General features: G+C 38.3%; 1 protein-coding gene across 2 annotated transcripts in view; it reads right to left on the bottom strand.

Moving 5' to 3' along the window:
* The window catches only part of MED27 (mediator complex subunit 27), a 90,353-nt gene that overhangs the window by 50,981 nt on the left and 21,836 nt on the right, over positions 1 to 17,536 (bottom strand). For both annotated transcript variants that reach the window (XM_086764096.1, XM_086764095.1), the window contains exon 3: positions 4,127 to 4,257. In XM_086764096.1, coding sequence (XP_086620222.1) covers positions 4,127 to 4,257 — 131 coding nt within the window. The remainder of the gene's footprint in view (positions 1 to 4,126; positions 4,258 to 17,536) is intronic.

The raw sequence follows: 17,536 nt of genomic DNA, 5'->3' as shown, positions 1-17,536 counted from the left end.
AAACAAGAACGAGATCTCCATTTGTTTATTGTTTATAGTGTACTTATTTCCCCAAACCTGCACATGCCACAACAAATGACCCTAAAAGGCACCACAAAGGGCAAGAGTCTCAGTATCTTTTGTAGTGAACAAGTTTTCATTCTGGCAACAGAGAAGACACATTATTAATCTGGGAGCACTGAGAAAGTCCCATGCAACAGAGCTATCAAAGCCACAGGGTTTTCAGCTGAGACCCTTAAAAATTCTCATTAATACTAACTGACCCTTTTGTGTGTGCCAATGAACACAACTGCAAAAATACAGTCAGCATCCTATGCTGCTTATTTTCTTTCTTCCTCCTCATCTCAGTGACTCAGTGCTGTCATTTTTCAGCTAGACAGTGACATACCAGGGTTGGTTAGGCTCTCAGCAGGGTGGTCCACTGGCAGGGGTTACCTCCATGGGCTGACTGCTCTCAGGCACCCCAGACTCTTTGGGGCACAGCGTTCTGCTCTCACAGGGTCACGGGGGTAAGTTCATAACTGGGAATTTGCTTTTGAGATGCGGTACCAAGCAAAATAATACAAAATTAATTAACTGCACCAATTACTACATTTCGAGACGGAATAAAAACCTATGAGCTATATTTCTTACAGTATTTATTTATTTATTTCAAAGCAGAAGAACCCATCCTGGTTTTCAGAAGGGTTGCATGTATACGCTTTCCTAGTCACTTGGGAGGAGCTGACAGCTTTCAGCACTTCAGCAAACACTGCTTTAAGATTCTTTAACAGAAGGAAGGAACCAGCAGCCAGATTAGAAGCATGTGAGGGAATGCATCTATTAGCAAGTACAGGGAGATGTCTTGTTAATAGAAGACAGAAGGAGGGACAAAGCAGGGAGAGAAAGAAGCCAGTAGTCAGTCATTTTCTTATACAGATACATTTGGCTAGAAATGAGACACACATAAATCTAGTATTCCTTTCTGCACTTGCAAAGCCAGTGAAAACCAATACTGAAAAGCAAAACTGAACACCAAAAGGTCTTCTTCAAAAGTGTTCAGCACCCTTAGAAGCTCTCCGGTAACGTTCCTGGTAGTGGTTGCATAAGACAGAGACTATCCCTTTAAAAAAAATATCTTTTGGATCTAAAATTGCTGCTGTTGTTTCAGATATCTGCTACTAAAAAGCTAGAGCTTCTCGCCCCCAAACCAGAGCACACCAAAAGATGGCCTAAGGCCGGCAAGGGACGGATGAGTGGGTCCACCAAGAATCGGCTTTGCCATTAGCAAAAACCCTTTCTCCAGCTCCTTCTGTGAGCAGGGGTAGGAAGAGATGGCTGAGCCTCCAAGACAGGCTGAGAAGGCTTAGGGTTTGGGTTTTTTGTTTTGTTTGGTTGGTTTTTGGTTTGGTTTTTTTTTTTTTTTGTGTGGGTTTTTTTTTTGTTGTTTTTTTTTTGTTGTTTTTTTTTTTTTAAATAAAAAGCCATTTTGGACAGGAAAGGAGAAGAAAAAGCAGAGCAGGGAGAGAGACTAAGGGCTCAAGTGAACAATGAATTGACACAGCACAAGCATCAAGTTTTGTATCATGACCCTTATGAGAAGAGACACCATTTGGATATGTTCAGTCTGCAGAATAAAACTCAAGTCTCATCATAGCAATAAAGACCAAAGATACAGATTAGCAAGAAAATTGCTCAGCTTGGATCATTGCCATTAAGAATGTGATGCGCAACAGCAGAAGTTACCTATGCAGTTTCTCCAAGGAACAGGAAAATAAGTGAAAACATAGATCAGAAAGATGCTCTCCAATGCTACCTTTAACTCAAATTAAGACGTGTTTAATATCAAACTATCCATATGCAGAAGCTACATAAAACAGTTTTCAGAAGGTTCCTTGTTCAAATCACCACCTAAGCTACCTCCTGAACAACAGTGTTTCCCGAATCCCTTTGCTGGCTGCAAATGATTACTGCGGTGTTGCTATTTCCTCCAATCTGCTATCCTAAAATGACATTTTGGCATACAGCCCGTTTTAACTACTTGTGTTAAAGAAAAGCTCTAGATAATATAGTTGCTCTGAACAACATTTAATATATACTTGACTCATAGCACACTGTTACTCAGCTCAAAGACTTGTCACTGAACTTAATTTTAATAGCATACATCAAAGCAAAAGAAGACAAAGAAATAGTTACCTCTTCCCTGACTAATCAATAAAGCTAAAAAAAAAAAAAAAAAAAATCCCTGAACTGCCATGGGGAAATTAGTATGCAGTGTGCCCTTTCAAGGAGATAGGTAGTTTTGCATCTGGATGTTTTCTTCTTTTGCATTTCACAGAGAATGAAGAGAGGAAAAAAAAAAAAAAAATCACTGTATGATTCATCATTATTTGCATGAAACTACAGCAAAATCAAGATATTAATATCTATTTGCGGCACTTTTTTTTTTTAAAAAAATACTTTTTATAAGTCTATTTTCATAAGTCTTTTCATAATCTGTTTCTGCCCTGTGTTGGAGATGTGATACTGAGCTCAACAGGTATTTGATTTGACTTAATATAATTATTCTCTTCTTAAGACACATCAAGGTAGCAAATAAGAACAAATATGGAAAGATCAAAGAGAAGCCAGAGAAGAGAAAACCGGGGACGGATAAAGGGCCAGCTCAGCATATTTTCCCTGACAAAAATGCTGCAAGTGGTAATAAGATACTGAAACATAACTCAACTACTAGCTAAAGTTTAGTTATCACAGTACAATTTGATTCTGTCTGCAAATTCTAGGTAAATGCACCATTGAAGGAAAAAAAAACACCTGCAGATAAAAAGACAAACAATACTTTTAAAGGTATATATTACGTACTTCATATAAAGAATTATACAGCTGCAACTATTTAAAGACAGTTTTCTAAGCAAAAATAGAAGCTAGCACTTTCTCTCTCACTATAAGTACTTCTAGTAACTGGAGAAGTCACGACTAAAAAACTAAAACCCAAAATTGGAGAAGTCCATTTTAAGCTCCAGATAAACCTGATATCCCAATAAAGGAAGAAAACTAATTAGCCAGTTTGTCACAATATACCTCTGTTCTTCCACAGATATAAGAGAAACAACATCTGTTTTTCAAACCTGCAGTTCTGCTAGAGATGCCTTTCTAACCATTCTTCTTCGCCTGACATATCGGTAAAACAATAGAGCCTTTTATGGATTCTTGAATTAGCAGCCCTTTAAAGTTAATATACAAGGAGAAAGCTCTGCTGACTCTGATTTTTTTCTCATTTCATATAAGGAAAACACCTCTAGACTTCTCTTGATTCCTTCATCAGCTTAAGCCTGTGGACTCTAACGACAACAAGGGCTTTTATTATCGCAGCTCTGAGGTTTTTAGTAGCCCAGTGTTTATATACCAGTGACTCTTCTTCTGTGAAAAAAAGCAGGCAGTTTCCACAAGCTACAAGGATGCTCAGGACAATGAATAATTGCTTAGCACTTCATTTTCTACATAACAATAATTTTCTTATATGTAACTAAATATTTTAAGCGATTATTAATTTATAAGCTTAGTTGTGGACATCTCTGTTTTTGGCACCAGAACACAGACTGCCCAAAGTGTTGATACTCTATGTCCTCAAACAGTTTCTAAGTGTCCTCATAATTGCTTGTCACCTGTAAAAGAGGTTTAGATCCAATGCAAAATTAACATATGGTGAACAGATGGACTCAGAACAGACGTTTGTTGAGAAAGTACTCAGACCAAAGACTTTCTGGCTTCAGACTTTCAGGACCTTCAGAAAAGTCCTACTTGAAGCTCCAAGTCATACTAATCAGGGGAACATCATTCCTCAATGACAATTTCATGTCGCAAAAAACTTTTATGACCTGCTACAAAGAAGAGTCCTTGCAACTCTTCTGTTGTCACAGTGCCTCCATAAACAGAAGAAACAAAATATTGTTTCCATAGGATACTTCACTGATCTAACAAGAATAATTCATCTTGTATGAAACAACAATGCAAGCACAAAGCTGCTATTATGATTATTTTTTTAAAATAATTAATTACAACAAGTTTTTTGTTGGCTTTTTTTTTTTTTAATAAAAAACCCTCCCCCCCCCCCCATGCAAGCTCTTCAAAATATTCCATTACTTACTGAGGAGGTAAGACAAGAGTTGTTGGCTGGGCTTTCGGTCTGCGTTTTGCAGATACTCCCATCTGGTTGGCTGAACGTTTCAAAGACTGCTGATTCAAAAGGCCAGATGCTAGCCCCGCATGGTACTGCAACTGGGTAATAAAAAACATATATATTAAAACACACACCACTGCAGTACCCTATCTGTGTCAGATCTCTGCTACCTGTACCACTGGACTTAAATTACAGCCAGTCAGTAAGTTAAGGTATGGTATTTCACATATTCTGCATGGATGGAAGAGGATGCAAACAAAAGCATATACAAAAGCCTGCTGTCAAATAGTTATTGCAAGGAAATTATGCTATAGGGCAAGTAAATCATGAATCAAAGACTTCCTCTCAAGTCCTGACTCTCCTGAAACTTGGGCTTGCTTTTAAACGTTAAGACTGTTTCTCCTCTCAAGGGATCAAGCATTCCCACTTTTTGGAAGATAAGAGGAAGAAAGATGTAACCCTTTCAGTACATAAACCAGCTTTTTAGAAAGAACACTTAAGGTTTTTTTTCTTAAACATAAAAACACAAAACATTTGAAAAAAAAAAAAATTCTACTACTGTAAAGAAAAATCTAGCCTTCAAAATACCCGCTAGCACATCTCCATAGCATTGCAACAGAAAGATTCACACGCAGGAGCTTTCTCCTCTAACCCTTTATTTTACTTGCGAACAAAAGACAAATTTACAAGGCACACAACATGAATCGAGAAGATTTTGAGTACGTTCCCACTGTTCACAGATTCAAGCTCCAGTGCTGTGTCTGTCCTGAAACCAGCTTTAATTGCAACAAGTTACAAGCTCACCTCTAAACACTTTCAATTGACATTCTTAGCTCCCCATTTTTTAAGAGAAGGGGGTGGGAAAAAAGCTCAAGATTCAGTGTCAGACAAACGCAGTCCCCTTCATCATTCCAGTCCCCACATCAGTGTGCTCAATAAATTGTCTAAAGATTGGTTCTGAAAAAGGCAAACTGTTTAACACCTTAACAACTCTAACCCTGTGATCCGAATATAAAAAAAGGTTACAGTTAGGAAACTATGACTTACAGATGTTCAGAAAACCTTAGGCAAAGCTGTTCTGCAGGGTACTGACCAAAAATGAGGGACAAATCTTGGTAAAGCGATCTACTTGAAAACGGCTATTAAAAATGAGCGAAGCTATCCCGTGAGCCAGTTTGACTCAAATGTCAATGCTCAGAGCACCCATAAAGCTTTTTAACAGGCTCCTGATTTACTTGGCTGCTTTGCCACGTGATCGTGGCCATGGTACAATGTGAAGACACATCGCGCTCCTAATGGGAAGGGAACCGGGCTCTGTCAGGGAAGGGGAGGCTTGTATTGCCCCAACAGCTCTGCTTAGACCAATGCATTTGCTCAAATTTGTTTTTCTCTGACAGACTTCTGAAACAAAACAAAACAACAACAAAAAAAAAAAATCAATGAGAGCAATGGACAGTACAAGTTTGAAAGGCAATGTTTCAAAGTGTCAGGGGCTTAGTTTTCAATCTTCACTACCAGAATTTGCAGTGAGTGCAATATGCAGGGAATTAAAGGGAAAGATTGCTCTGTAGAAGATCCCTCTGACTCCAGGAACTCACTTTTCCCTCTTCTTCTTGCATCTTACTACAAGCAGCCCTCCTTCAGCCATTTTGTGCTGTTCACACCATTCACTTATGTTCAGTACGCAGAATGACACTGACAGGTATTTCAAGTCAATAACATAATTTGGACACTTGCTAAGATGCTAATCAGAAATGAATTTTAAATGTAACCTTTTAAAAAGATTTCATAATCTGCCGGCTAGTCTGACATTTAGTGGTCAGGCATTATAAAAAAAGGAATGAAAAATAAATATATTCTAAAAAAAAAAATATATATTTCTGTCCTTGAAGATTAACTTCCAGTGATTAAGTTGTTTTTATTAATTATAAGTATTTATTTATAATCTACCTTTGCTCCCAGGAATGGAGATCCAACTGTCAAAATCTATAAGGGCCATTAAATATTTACCAAACCATCCTTATAATGGGAGAAAAGGTCAAAGTTAACAGAACTGACAGGCAGCTTATGTCCAACTTGATTTATACATTATTAAAGTATCACATACTGAATTGCACAGAATGCATTCCTTTTTGCAGGCAGAAGGGTGTTAACTAAAGAGGTTATGAAATTGTTTCCTAATCATTTGTTCTGAGGAGGAGAAACAAAACTGAAAACAGTGCCAAAGCAGTACCACTAGCATCCAGACTGCAGCCAGGAGAGTCAGTGGTCCTGATGGATACTGAACGTGCCGTGCAGTTCCTTTTTCCTCTTGCAAAATAAACACCTTTGTCTGCCAGTGTAAGCCATGACTGCAAATCTCAGCTAAAAACATACCAATCCCTCAAAATTTTAGCTTACTAACAAGAGAATGCTATTTCCAAACATATTATCTTCACCCTAGGGAACCCACATGAAATGTACTGAGTATATTATGGGTGCTAAAAGGCTCACACAGCAAAACTGAGATGAGCTCATGGGACACAAACCCCCTGAGGCTTAATAAACACACAGAAACCTATGTGTTTAGCTCAAGAAGTCCCTGAGCCAGAGACTGCTGATGGCTGGACAAACACTGGGGAGAACATTGTACACGAGCATGTGCTTACAGCTACTGCTGGAGATGAGATACGGGGTGACAGGAGCCCTGGCTTGTACCCAGCAGAGCTGTTTTGTTTCAGTGTCTACAGAGGGGTGGTCCATGCAGGTCTAAGAGACCCTGCAACCCAATGCAGCCAGAAGTTGGGCACTCGTGGATGGTCACGAGTGCCTTCTGCAAGCGTAACCCGACAACCTTCCATCCGCTTCTGACAACTGTGCTCATTTAAACCAGCAGAGCTGTAAACAGCAATAGCTTTATCCTTAAAACATGCTAAATACTCACTGAACTTCAGTACTGGTGCAGTGCTAGGTCTACTGCAAATCATTTCTTTATCAGTCGCTAAGGAATTCCCCATCATTCAGAGGCTTTATTAAAGCAAGCATCCATGTCTTTCAGCTTTGGGAATTCCAACTGGTTTATGTGAAGCTAAGCTCTTTACTTCCTAATGAAATATTCCTCTGTAAAAATTCAACAAGATTGATCTTTTTTTCCACCCAATACATGAAGATGAAACATAAAATTTATTTCAGAAAACTAAGAAATAAAAACCAACAACAACAAAATCAATTTATAACACTTAGCAGCTAGAATACACACCAGTGCCAACTTGCGCAGTTTTATGATGAGTCTCATGATAGTTGATATTTTTCTTAAAACTGTGGTTCCAAATGGATGTGTGAATTCCACATTTTAAAATCAAAAGTCTCTAGTTCTCAAGAATGTAGGAAAAGTACTGAAAATAACACTTCAATACATACAAAGCTTTACCCAAAGGTAAATAAAAACAGAACGTAGAATAGTCTTCAATTTCATTATTTTTGAGATTCATTATTCTTCTATGTTAATGGCAACATGGCCTATATTTTCAAAAGATTTTCACTAATAATTCATATTTTCACAGTGTTCCTGAGCATACAAAAACTACATTTATATATTAATGGCTCTCAATCTTCCTTATAAAGCACAATACATCATAACAGACAGCAATTTGGAGTCAATTTTCTCACAGCTGTAATTGTAAGGAGGGCATCATCTTCATTCACGTAAGAGGGCTTTGGCTTTCACAGGAACTGTTTAAACAGAGCATGTGTATGAGAGAAATACAGACTGGTTTCAACTCCAAAAGCATTAATATATTTTAAAAGTTAATCACATAATAGCTTTTATTTATTCTACCCTGGGGGAAGGCAGCGCATCCCCTAAAATAACCAAAGCAAACAAAAAGGAACCTCTCCACCTCCCTGAAAGATCACACTGTCTTCTGCAGGCAATCTTTAAGGTTTGCAGCAGAGAACTTCTGCTACAGCGAAAGGGCTTGAACCACATCAGTGCAGTAAGGCCCCTCCGCTCAATAGAAATGTACTGACCGTATCGCGACAGGTCATCTTCTGGCCTACAGGATTACTCTGCAGCGTGTGTTATGAAACGACAAACATGTACACAGTGCTCATTTAAAACTTTTAAAACTAAAGCTTCATCACTAGAATCACGCTGGGTCTAAAGGTCTTTTGTTTACATAATTCATGGGCTGGAGATTTTGCATGTGCTGACTGCTGACCAAACAAGTCATTACACTCCACTTACTTCCACAGCCATCTAAAGTTTCAAAAATTGGTTGGATAAGAGAAGGAAAGGTTGGGGGGGGGGAGGAAAAAAACAATCACTTGGAGTATTTATAATTGATCGTATCAATTCACAGCTGCAGATTACTGATATATATTACCATTATTCACAGCTTTTTAAGCGCCAATAAATTTTATTTAAAAAGTGAAACCAGCACAATGACTTTTCTTTGTCATCATATTACCCTGTTGTGGTATTTTTTTCCATTCTCATGTTAATCCTTACAGACTACATACTTAAACAGAAAAGCATTTTCTCAGATACAGGCAATATAAAAAAAAAACAACCAAAAGTTAATTTCCGTTCCTCCAAGAAATGGAGTTTTACAGAAGTGGCTGACAGATACTTACCCACCGCAGAATTTTCTGAGTTCACTGTAACAGTGGTGAATACATGCACATTTGTCTCCTTTTAAGATGCACAGTACTTTGCCCCTCATCATTAAATTATTTCTCCCTTGCAGCTAACAAGGGATTTGTCTATTATGATAAAACTCTAGTTGTTCTTTAGAAAAGAGCAATAAGCAGGCAAGCAGGACACTCCCCCAGTTTCATCTCTGCAGACTAAAGTAGGCAAGAGAGAAATTATACTACCTTAATTGATATTTTTAAGCTACTCTCAGATAACGAGGCCAGCTTGGAAATCTCTTTTTCTCCAAACAATGTTTGATCATTTTAGGATAGCTGAATTCTTGACTTGGCCAAAACAGCATCAATAAGCCAAAAGAGCAGTCTCCAATTTATTTACTCATGGGTTCTCCTCTTGTGGTACTCAGTTGCAGGCTTTTCAATTAATAGGAAAGCTAGACATTGTGCCTTTGCTCTGGTTCCCAATTTAATTAGGACAGTTTGGTCTATTTTTTCAAAGCATTTATGCCCCCCAAACATTTTCCAGCTTACAAGAATATTTAAGCAACAAATACCTATCCATGATGGGAATAAAGGCTACCTCCATTCTATTATTTTAAATCCCTGTACAAAAATTATTGCATCTTTTCCTAAACACCCTGATCCGACTAAATTGTGAAACTAATGAGCTTGCACTTCTGCTAAAAGCCTCTCGCGTGCCATGGCTCTTATTTGCATCGTATTGAGATGCACAGCGCCACTGCCTCGCCCTGGTCAATAAACCAGGAGATACGGAGCACCGTGAGGACATCCACCTGCACAGGCAATCTTGCTTTTCCCTTAGGTCTCTCCCCCTCCCTCCCAAGGCTAGGGAGTTGAAAAACTAGTTTAGACATTTTTGGTTTTAGATATATAAAAATTAAAAAAAATACAACAGTAGGAAAGGCATTGATATGTAACCGTGTTTCTTTTAACATCTTGTCCTCACTAGATCTTTTATTCCATTGTCTTTGAATTCCTGTTTTTGCTGAGAGCATCGTTTTAATTAGTGTCAGATTTCAGCCTTAAAGGGTGTTCTTCCCATAGTTTGCTTCTGAAAACATTGAAGTTCTGCTGATGAATGACTGCATCAATGTTCCCTCACTCCAATACTGCTTGCAAGTCTTTGGCTTTTCACCATGCAGAGATCGCAAATCTGGTGACACTTCCTTCAACGAACTGGTCAAAACTTTAGCATCTGCATCCTTGCTGCCAATACAAGTATCCGTGCTGTTCTAAGTCTCTGCAAAAGCCGCTATTCCTCCTCCAGGTTTTTTTTTAAAGTACTCTGGAATCCATTTAACAGTTACATCAGCAACATATTCCTGCTTTTTGGATAATGCCAGCACAAAGGGACACTACACAGCCCACAGGCTATGAGGTTTAAACGGCATCAGTATTTGAAACTTCTAAAGAGGCAGAGTAATCACAGAATAGTTTGGAATCGTAATCTGGGGCTACATTCTACCTTATTTACCTGTATTTTATGCTTAAGATGTTTATAAATACTTCCAGGTGCTCTGAAGGGCTTGAACACATATATTTCCTGAAAGATAACTAAATGAACCGGCATTTCATTGGATATGCAACTACAACCCAGACACATAACAGAATCACAAAAAGTAGAGTGAAATTATTAGACTGTGTTCTGCATCTGAATGACAAAATAAAACAACGTGCAGTAACAAACAGAAGTATCTTCAAGTAACCTTGAGCTCAAGGGTAGTAGTTGGTACAGAGATTGTCCACTAATACAGAAATGGTCTTTCTGTCACTCTATGTGATACATTCACACTTGTGTGTTCATTTAACAGATTTCATTAAAGTCTAAAGACACAAGAAGGGCAATTGATCAATATTTGACAGAAAATTCGAATTCCTTTTTGACAAAAGTATTATCTTTGCATAGGACAAATAATCAGCATCAGGAAAAAGTCATCATTAAAACTCAGCACTGAATAAGGACACAATTAGCATCTTCCCTCAGTGCTGCTGTGCTCCCTTAAACTGCCACCAGAGCTTCACACTGAAGACACTGCTCTCACGCTAGAATTAATATTTTTCTAAAGCCCTAGACTAAATCTTTGGTGTCAGGGGCTCAGGTGGCAGCAGTGTCATTATAAAGAATGGCCTGCTGCCTCAGTGACAGGGGATGCTCAGGTGCTTATATAAGAAATGTGAAGACACTTTAAAACTGAGTGGTAGAATAAAGGGCTGGAATCAGCTACAGAAACACTTCAAATTGCCTAGCAGCATGCCATGATTTGCAGCACTGTGGTTGGGCTTAGCCACTATAGCAAACAAACCACTTTTCAGACAAATAAAGAAACGAATACTCTTCTTCAAAAAAAATGTCTACAAGGTGCAGCTTATAGTCCAGCTGCACCAACAGACAAAGGGGAGAAAGATGGTCAAAGAACAGATGAGAGCGAAATCCGCCAGTGGAAAAGCAACGTAGCAGTAATGACCCCGGCTGGTTCTTGTGCTGCTATTTTTTTTTTCCCCTAACTCATTAAATTTAATTATTTTAACTTCTGTTAAATGCCCTTCCTTAGCTTCGGCCATTCGCACAGTAATTAAAACGCACAATATATTCAGACTAGCAAATACCCACACCGAGTGTCAGACAGTAGCTATTACCCTAGCTGGGGATCTCTGTGCCAGCACACGGAAACCTGGCTTTACTCAGTATCCCATGGCCTTCCTGAGGGGAAGCCGCGCTCAAAGATCCGAACTGCCGCATACAGTCCATCCTGACGCAGGTAAGCCGAGGCAGATGGATACGCTCTGCCAAGCTACCCCAGGCATCACTGCTCTCTTCTACCAGAGGTGATCACACCACTGTGCCAGCAGAAGGGATTGCATGAATACAATTTAAACTGAGCCGAACTTGCCAAATTAGGAGAAAACTCCTCCTTAAACGGTTATTTTTGCCAATATCCTCTTTCCTTACATCTAGCAGGCATCCCAAAGCAATGCTGCTGGAAATGCTAATTTCCAGCCCGCTAGCAAGGACAACCAATTACATCACGAAGCAGGACAGTTAGATCTGGAACAGAATGTATGTGGCCTGTTTCCCTATACGAACATTCCTACTATAGCTTCAGAATATTCACGATCAGATTAATTTATCCTCTTTCCAAGACAGTACAAAGTGACCCAGAGAAAGCACTCAAATACAAATAGTGGCAACTGATACTGATACTGGTCACTGTCATAAGTGGCTGGAGAAAGGTTTAAATTCTTACCCTCCCTTGTAACACAGACTTTTGCACAGACAAACCCTGAATCACTACAGAAATTAGAGATCGGCTGCATTCTGGAGGATGAGCGTCAAGAAGAAACCCATCATTTCCCCCCTTTAAGATGTACCACATTCAACACTGAATGGACAGCTCTTCAATACTTTTGGAAAAGATGACAATAACCACAGTGCTGGCAAGCAGAATGCTGAAATGTAATGGTCAGCAAAGCCTGAAATGTTTTTGTCACCCCACAAGGCAATTAAAAAAGAGCTTTTCTGCCCTTACTCAAGTTTTCCGTGTTCAAAAATTAATGATATATATCCGAATCCTGTCTTCAACCTGACATTGACTTTTGGGAGACAGACCAATCCTGCCGATCACTAGCAGCAGCATGAGCTCTTCCTTCTCTGAGAAGTTTCACTGAAAATTTTCTCTAGCTGAAACAGTATTATCCATTACTGAAAATATATTTTTTCAAAACATTTCAGAATAGCCATTTATGGCTTACAACACGAACTTTCAGGAATTTTATCTGAAACAGAACACCAGACTCAAGACAAATTAGCTCTCTGCATTTAATTAGGAACATGAGAAGTTGAATAATCATAAAACCGCAATCCTTGTCATTTGTATACAAGGTAGAGAAATCACCTTGCTCCACGCTGCTAGAGACCAAAATGTGTTTTACTACATCAGTTTGTGCAATGCACTATTGATAACAGCAACACATGGCCAAACTTTATCTAAAAAAATAATAAATAAATAAACACTACCCTTACTGATCTTTGAATGTCTCTATTTTTAGATGACCAAGCTGTAATGTATGGAAAAAGTCAATTTTTGAAAAATCTGTTTAAAAGATATTTCAAGTTAGATACTCAAAAAATAGATAGAGATTTATAAAAGTCTTAGTCAAATTATTTCTTTAGACTTCAGAGAGTTAAGTTATGAGTGTTTTTAGGAATGAAAAAAGAATCTATCAGGTTTGATTGATAAAAGTGTAGCTTTTAACTAAGACTGAAAAAAACTGAAGACTGGCAACATTTTTTTCCAGAATAATATGCTTCCTCTGCTTTTTTTCAGCACAGTGCACATAAATCAAAGAAATGTTAAAGAGCCCCATACATCACAAGCTGGCATTTCCAAACTATTCACAAAATCTGTAACAGTCAAAAGAACGGAAAATACAGATGTGTGACCAGCAAAGTTACTGAAAGAAAAAAAAGGCAGTTCTACGATCCCAGCAAGGCTGATTAAAGTTGGAAACAACTCTTGATTGTAGAATTTTAAAATACTAAACCATACAATCCTGATAATGCAGAGTTACAAAAACGAAACCAGACAGTATATTAGCCAAAACAGAGAGAAGGTGGATTTGAGCAACATGCTTGTTCCACAATTAAGCACGCGGTTCTGAAAATAAATAAAGCAAATGCTCTAACAAGGCTTGAAGAACGCACAAAAGCAGGGCTCCCTCTGCATCTGCAAAAAGCCAGCCCCAAAGATACCATTAACTCCAGTGCTTAGCTGCGTATCCATCACATTTTCACACCCCAACATCTAAGCACACAACAGACTTCTACAGATGAGGTTTTCCTCAACAACTTTTACAAATGAGAATCTCATCTCCTCCTCTGAAGGGAAAGGCATGGATTATGGAAAGTTTATCTGTCCATCTGTTGAAGATGCCACACTCTGACTAGAGAATGCAAAAAGCACAGAGATGTTTTACAACCAAATCCAAAACTGACTGTAGTCTGAACTAGTGTAAAAGCCATATGCTTCGCAAAAACACCTCTTTTGCTACACATTTTTTTTACCACAGCACAAAGAGTAACAGTTCAAAAGCTGCTGTAATCTCTATTTCTGAAAATAGATCACATACTCTTACTCTCATCTGCCACGCTCGGGTAAGCTAACCGATTAGGAACCAGAAAAAACAAGGAAATACTACACTGTGCAATGTAAGCCAGAAAAGACACACTCCACTGCAAGAAGTTACCCGTAGTTTACAGGGAAAGTGGCAGCTCAGAGAGCCCGAGACTGGGAACAGGACGAAGCACTGAACAGAAGGGTTTGGTGGAACCGCATGCAAAATGGTTTTACAGTTTCTCTGTCAGGGTTGAAGACTTCCAGCAGGAGTATTTCAGATGAAGCTGGGGGACCTCAGAAGTATCTTTAGGAGTAAAACAAACGGAATACACTTCATATTATTTTCATGGGAGGTTATAATGATATTATAATTAACTCAATTACACCACAAGATTAATAGCTTAAAAACGCTCCCAGTCATTCATTATAGGCCTAATTAAAACTCTCTTTTGGTGCTGAGCCAGCAAGAAATATGAAACTACTTGCTAACTAACTATATACAAGTATATACAGTATTATCTTTATCATGCCATTTGTTTTCATGTTCACAATTCAGTGAGCAGTTTGGTTTGTTTTTTTTTTTTATTTTATTTTTGAAAATGTCAAAGACAACAAGAAAAATGGACAAGACGTCACTTTAGAGGCTTCAACAACTGCAACAGCATATCAGCTCACTACAGCTAACCAGTTTATTTCTAGTTTTGCTGCAACAGTTAAGGGCTTCTACAATAGCAGATGCCTTTCCTCCCACACATCAATTAATTTGCAAATGCACTCAGGTTGTAGAAATAATGAAGTGCTGAATGCTTTTCTATTGGCAAGTTGTGCTGTCAGGAGGTGGATGCTGTAGGCGAGGTGCTAAAATGCGCTGCTGCTATATGCATGCCAAAGGAAAGACATGCCACATGAAACTTGGTCGACAGCTAACAGGGCACATCAATTATTTTATTTACCCCTCCCTCACTGGAACCAAAAGGAAGAACTCCTCTCCAAAAGCTTCTTATTGTATTTATAATACACCATTTACAGTGAGATCTGAGCTCTTGCACTGACCCAAGAAACATTTCATATTTGAGGAGAAAAGTGGTGTTTTCTAACATGCTAAGAAAGCTACATTAAAATGAAGGTTACAAACGAAGAATTCAATAATTAGGAAACGCTTGAATTCATATTGTCTATGCAGTCTAAATCAGTCTGCTTGTGCTAAGGATTCAGACTTTGATTATATGGTTCTTTCCGAAGGACCTCAAACGACCACAGTCTGCAGGATGGCATGGATGAAGCAGCAGTTATTCAGCACCCATGTTCATGCACAGAATGTTTACAGTATTTCACACAATGCCCACACTTATCTTCTCAGATGTCTTCTATGATATTATCCTGCTTTATCTTGCTTCTTCAGAAATACTGTTAAGTTTACCTTTACAATTATTATTCCACTCATGCTGGGTGTGGAATCTCAGATCTTTAAGAACACTAAATGTTTTTACTACTTACTGCATTTGTAGTAGAGTTCCTATAGATAGTAACCGCAGGCAGGTGCTCAGGAAGTCTTCGAAGCAGCCAGAAAAGGCTTTAAGCCAGGTCAGTGCAACGTTGAAATCTCTACCCTCAATTCTACCACTTGAAATAAAGGATTAGTCAGTAGCAGTTCACCACTACTTTCTGTCTTGATCAGCCACTAATTGGAAGTGAAGAGCATCTTGCCAGCTATTCTCTGAAAATTAGTTAAAAACTGAGATTCTAAACTTTCAAATTAAATTCGATGCTCTGGAGGACAGCATGTTCTCACAGATACAGACCCTTCTCATTTTGAGTCCTCAAATTACAAGGCATATAGTTAGTGAGCACAGAACTGACCAAAAAAAAAAAAAAAAAGTAAAGAGAGTTACATTATGGTTAAGAGTCTGGATGGCTGGAATTCATCCTTTCCACAAGCTTCCTAGGAAATATTAAGTCAATCTAAAAGAAAACTTGTGAAGATTTAGTCTTGCCTCTTACCTAATTCAAGTTACTTCTATGTTCATACTTTAGCAAACCTAGTTAGAAAAAACAGAATATACATGTGCTCACCTTTCAAGTGCTCCAAAAAAGGCAACTCCCATACTATCCCTCTCCAATTCTTCCAGTGCTTAATTACCATGAGTGTTTAAAGCATACACCTCTGCTGTAGTCTGAATTTGCTAAACTTCTATTTTCAATTACTAATTTTTTTTGTCTTTGCTTGCTATAATGAAGAACCCTCTCATCCGCTTTTTCCCCCTCAATAAAGATGTTGGTATAAAGCAAGCGAGTCATCAGTTATCTTTTCCGAGTGAAATAAATTGAACTTGTTTGATCATACAGAAGAAACATAGGAACACAAATGCTTTTGATCTGTTCTCATGTCTCTCATGAAAACTCCAAAATTAACAGGCTCCTAGACAAACGGTAACTAAGTAGTTTTACAACTAAAATAATGCTTAAAACCATTTTCAAGTGTTAAAAACTGAAAATGTTATTACTACAGGTACTAACAGGCAAGGAAATTTGTTTTTAAAAATAGATTATTTTTCTGCTTTTTAAAACATGCGATTTTCAGGCTGACCTTGTCCCTTTTAAATTTTTATAGCATCTTCAGTTCCAATTTGAGATTTTCATACAGGGTCGGCAAATCTTCTTATGTTCTATATTAAATGCAAGACACCTTCTTGGCATGGTCTGCAATATTAATAATATAACAGTACCAATTTCAGGAGCAGCAATGTCGCATCAACACACACATACCTACATGAATGGAAAATTAACCATGTATATCAGGGAAATCTTTAATACATCATGGGGAAAAAAGCAGGTCTAAGACAGCTCAAGCACAATTTGAGATTTCCTCTTTTGCCATTCGAACACATGACCTTGTCATGCCTCACAAGGTAACACCAACGTAGCTGATGCAAGAAAACATATGCTTCTCTTTACTGGACTCAAAATAGGAATAGAGGGGAAGAGAATGATACTCAGGGCAAAGCCAGGCTTCTGTGGACCAGACTTGCAGCTGTCACTGTATTCAGCACAAAACGTCCCCACCCACACAAGCCCTACAGTATTCCTATCACTAATTGCCACAACAGAATTTGAAAAATACTTTTTGGAAATTATAAACACGACAGATTCTTTATTTAGCTAGGAATTTGCACTGATGTTATCAGAAGAGTTTTAAGACTTTGAGACTGAGCCATTGTTAAGTTGCTGTGGGACACAGTTAAAGCCACAGGAAAACCTAAATGATTAATATTTATGGGTTTCAAAGGAGACTGACATACATTTGACTTTCCATGCATCAGTTGTCTTTCAGGCACTCTTCAATAACCCAATTACCACTTAAATGTCTGCCATCTAACAGACATTTCAGCTCCTCATCCAAACCTGGACATACCTTTTTTCTCCCTCTTGATAATCACTAAGAAAATCTAACTGAATCAAAAAACCAGCAGTTCAACAGTACCCCAGTTCAAGGCACCAAGTAAACAGACATTCCTCTCAGCGCTTTGTGGACTTCATTATTAATGAAGTAAAAACTGGAGACATCAATCTATTGTTTCAGGTGGCCGTCATAAGAAAGATAAATAGAAAG

This window comes from Chlamydotis macqueenii, chromosome 20 (assembly GCF_036417535.1).
Source record: "Chlamydotis macqueenii isolate bChlMac1 chromosome 20, bChlMac1.mat, whole genome shotgun sequence".
Classification (NCBI taxonomy): Eukaryota; Metazoa; Chordata; class Aves; order Otidiformes; family Otididae; genus Chlamydotis; species Chlamydotis macqueenii.
Note: the sequence above shows the minus strand (reverse complement) of the source record. Positions and strands in the feature narration are given on the sequence as shown.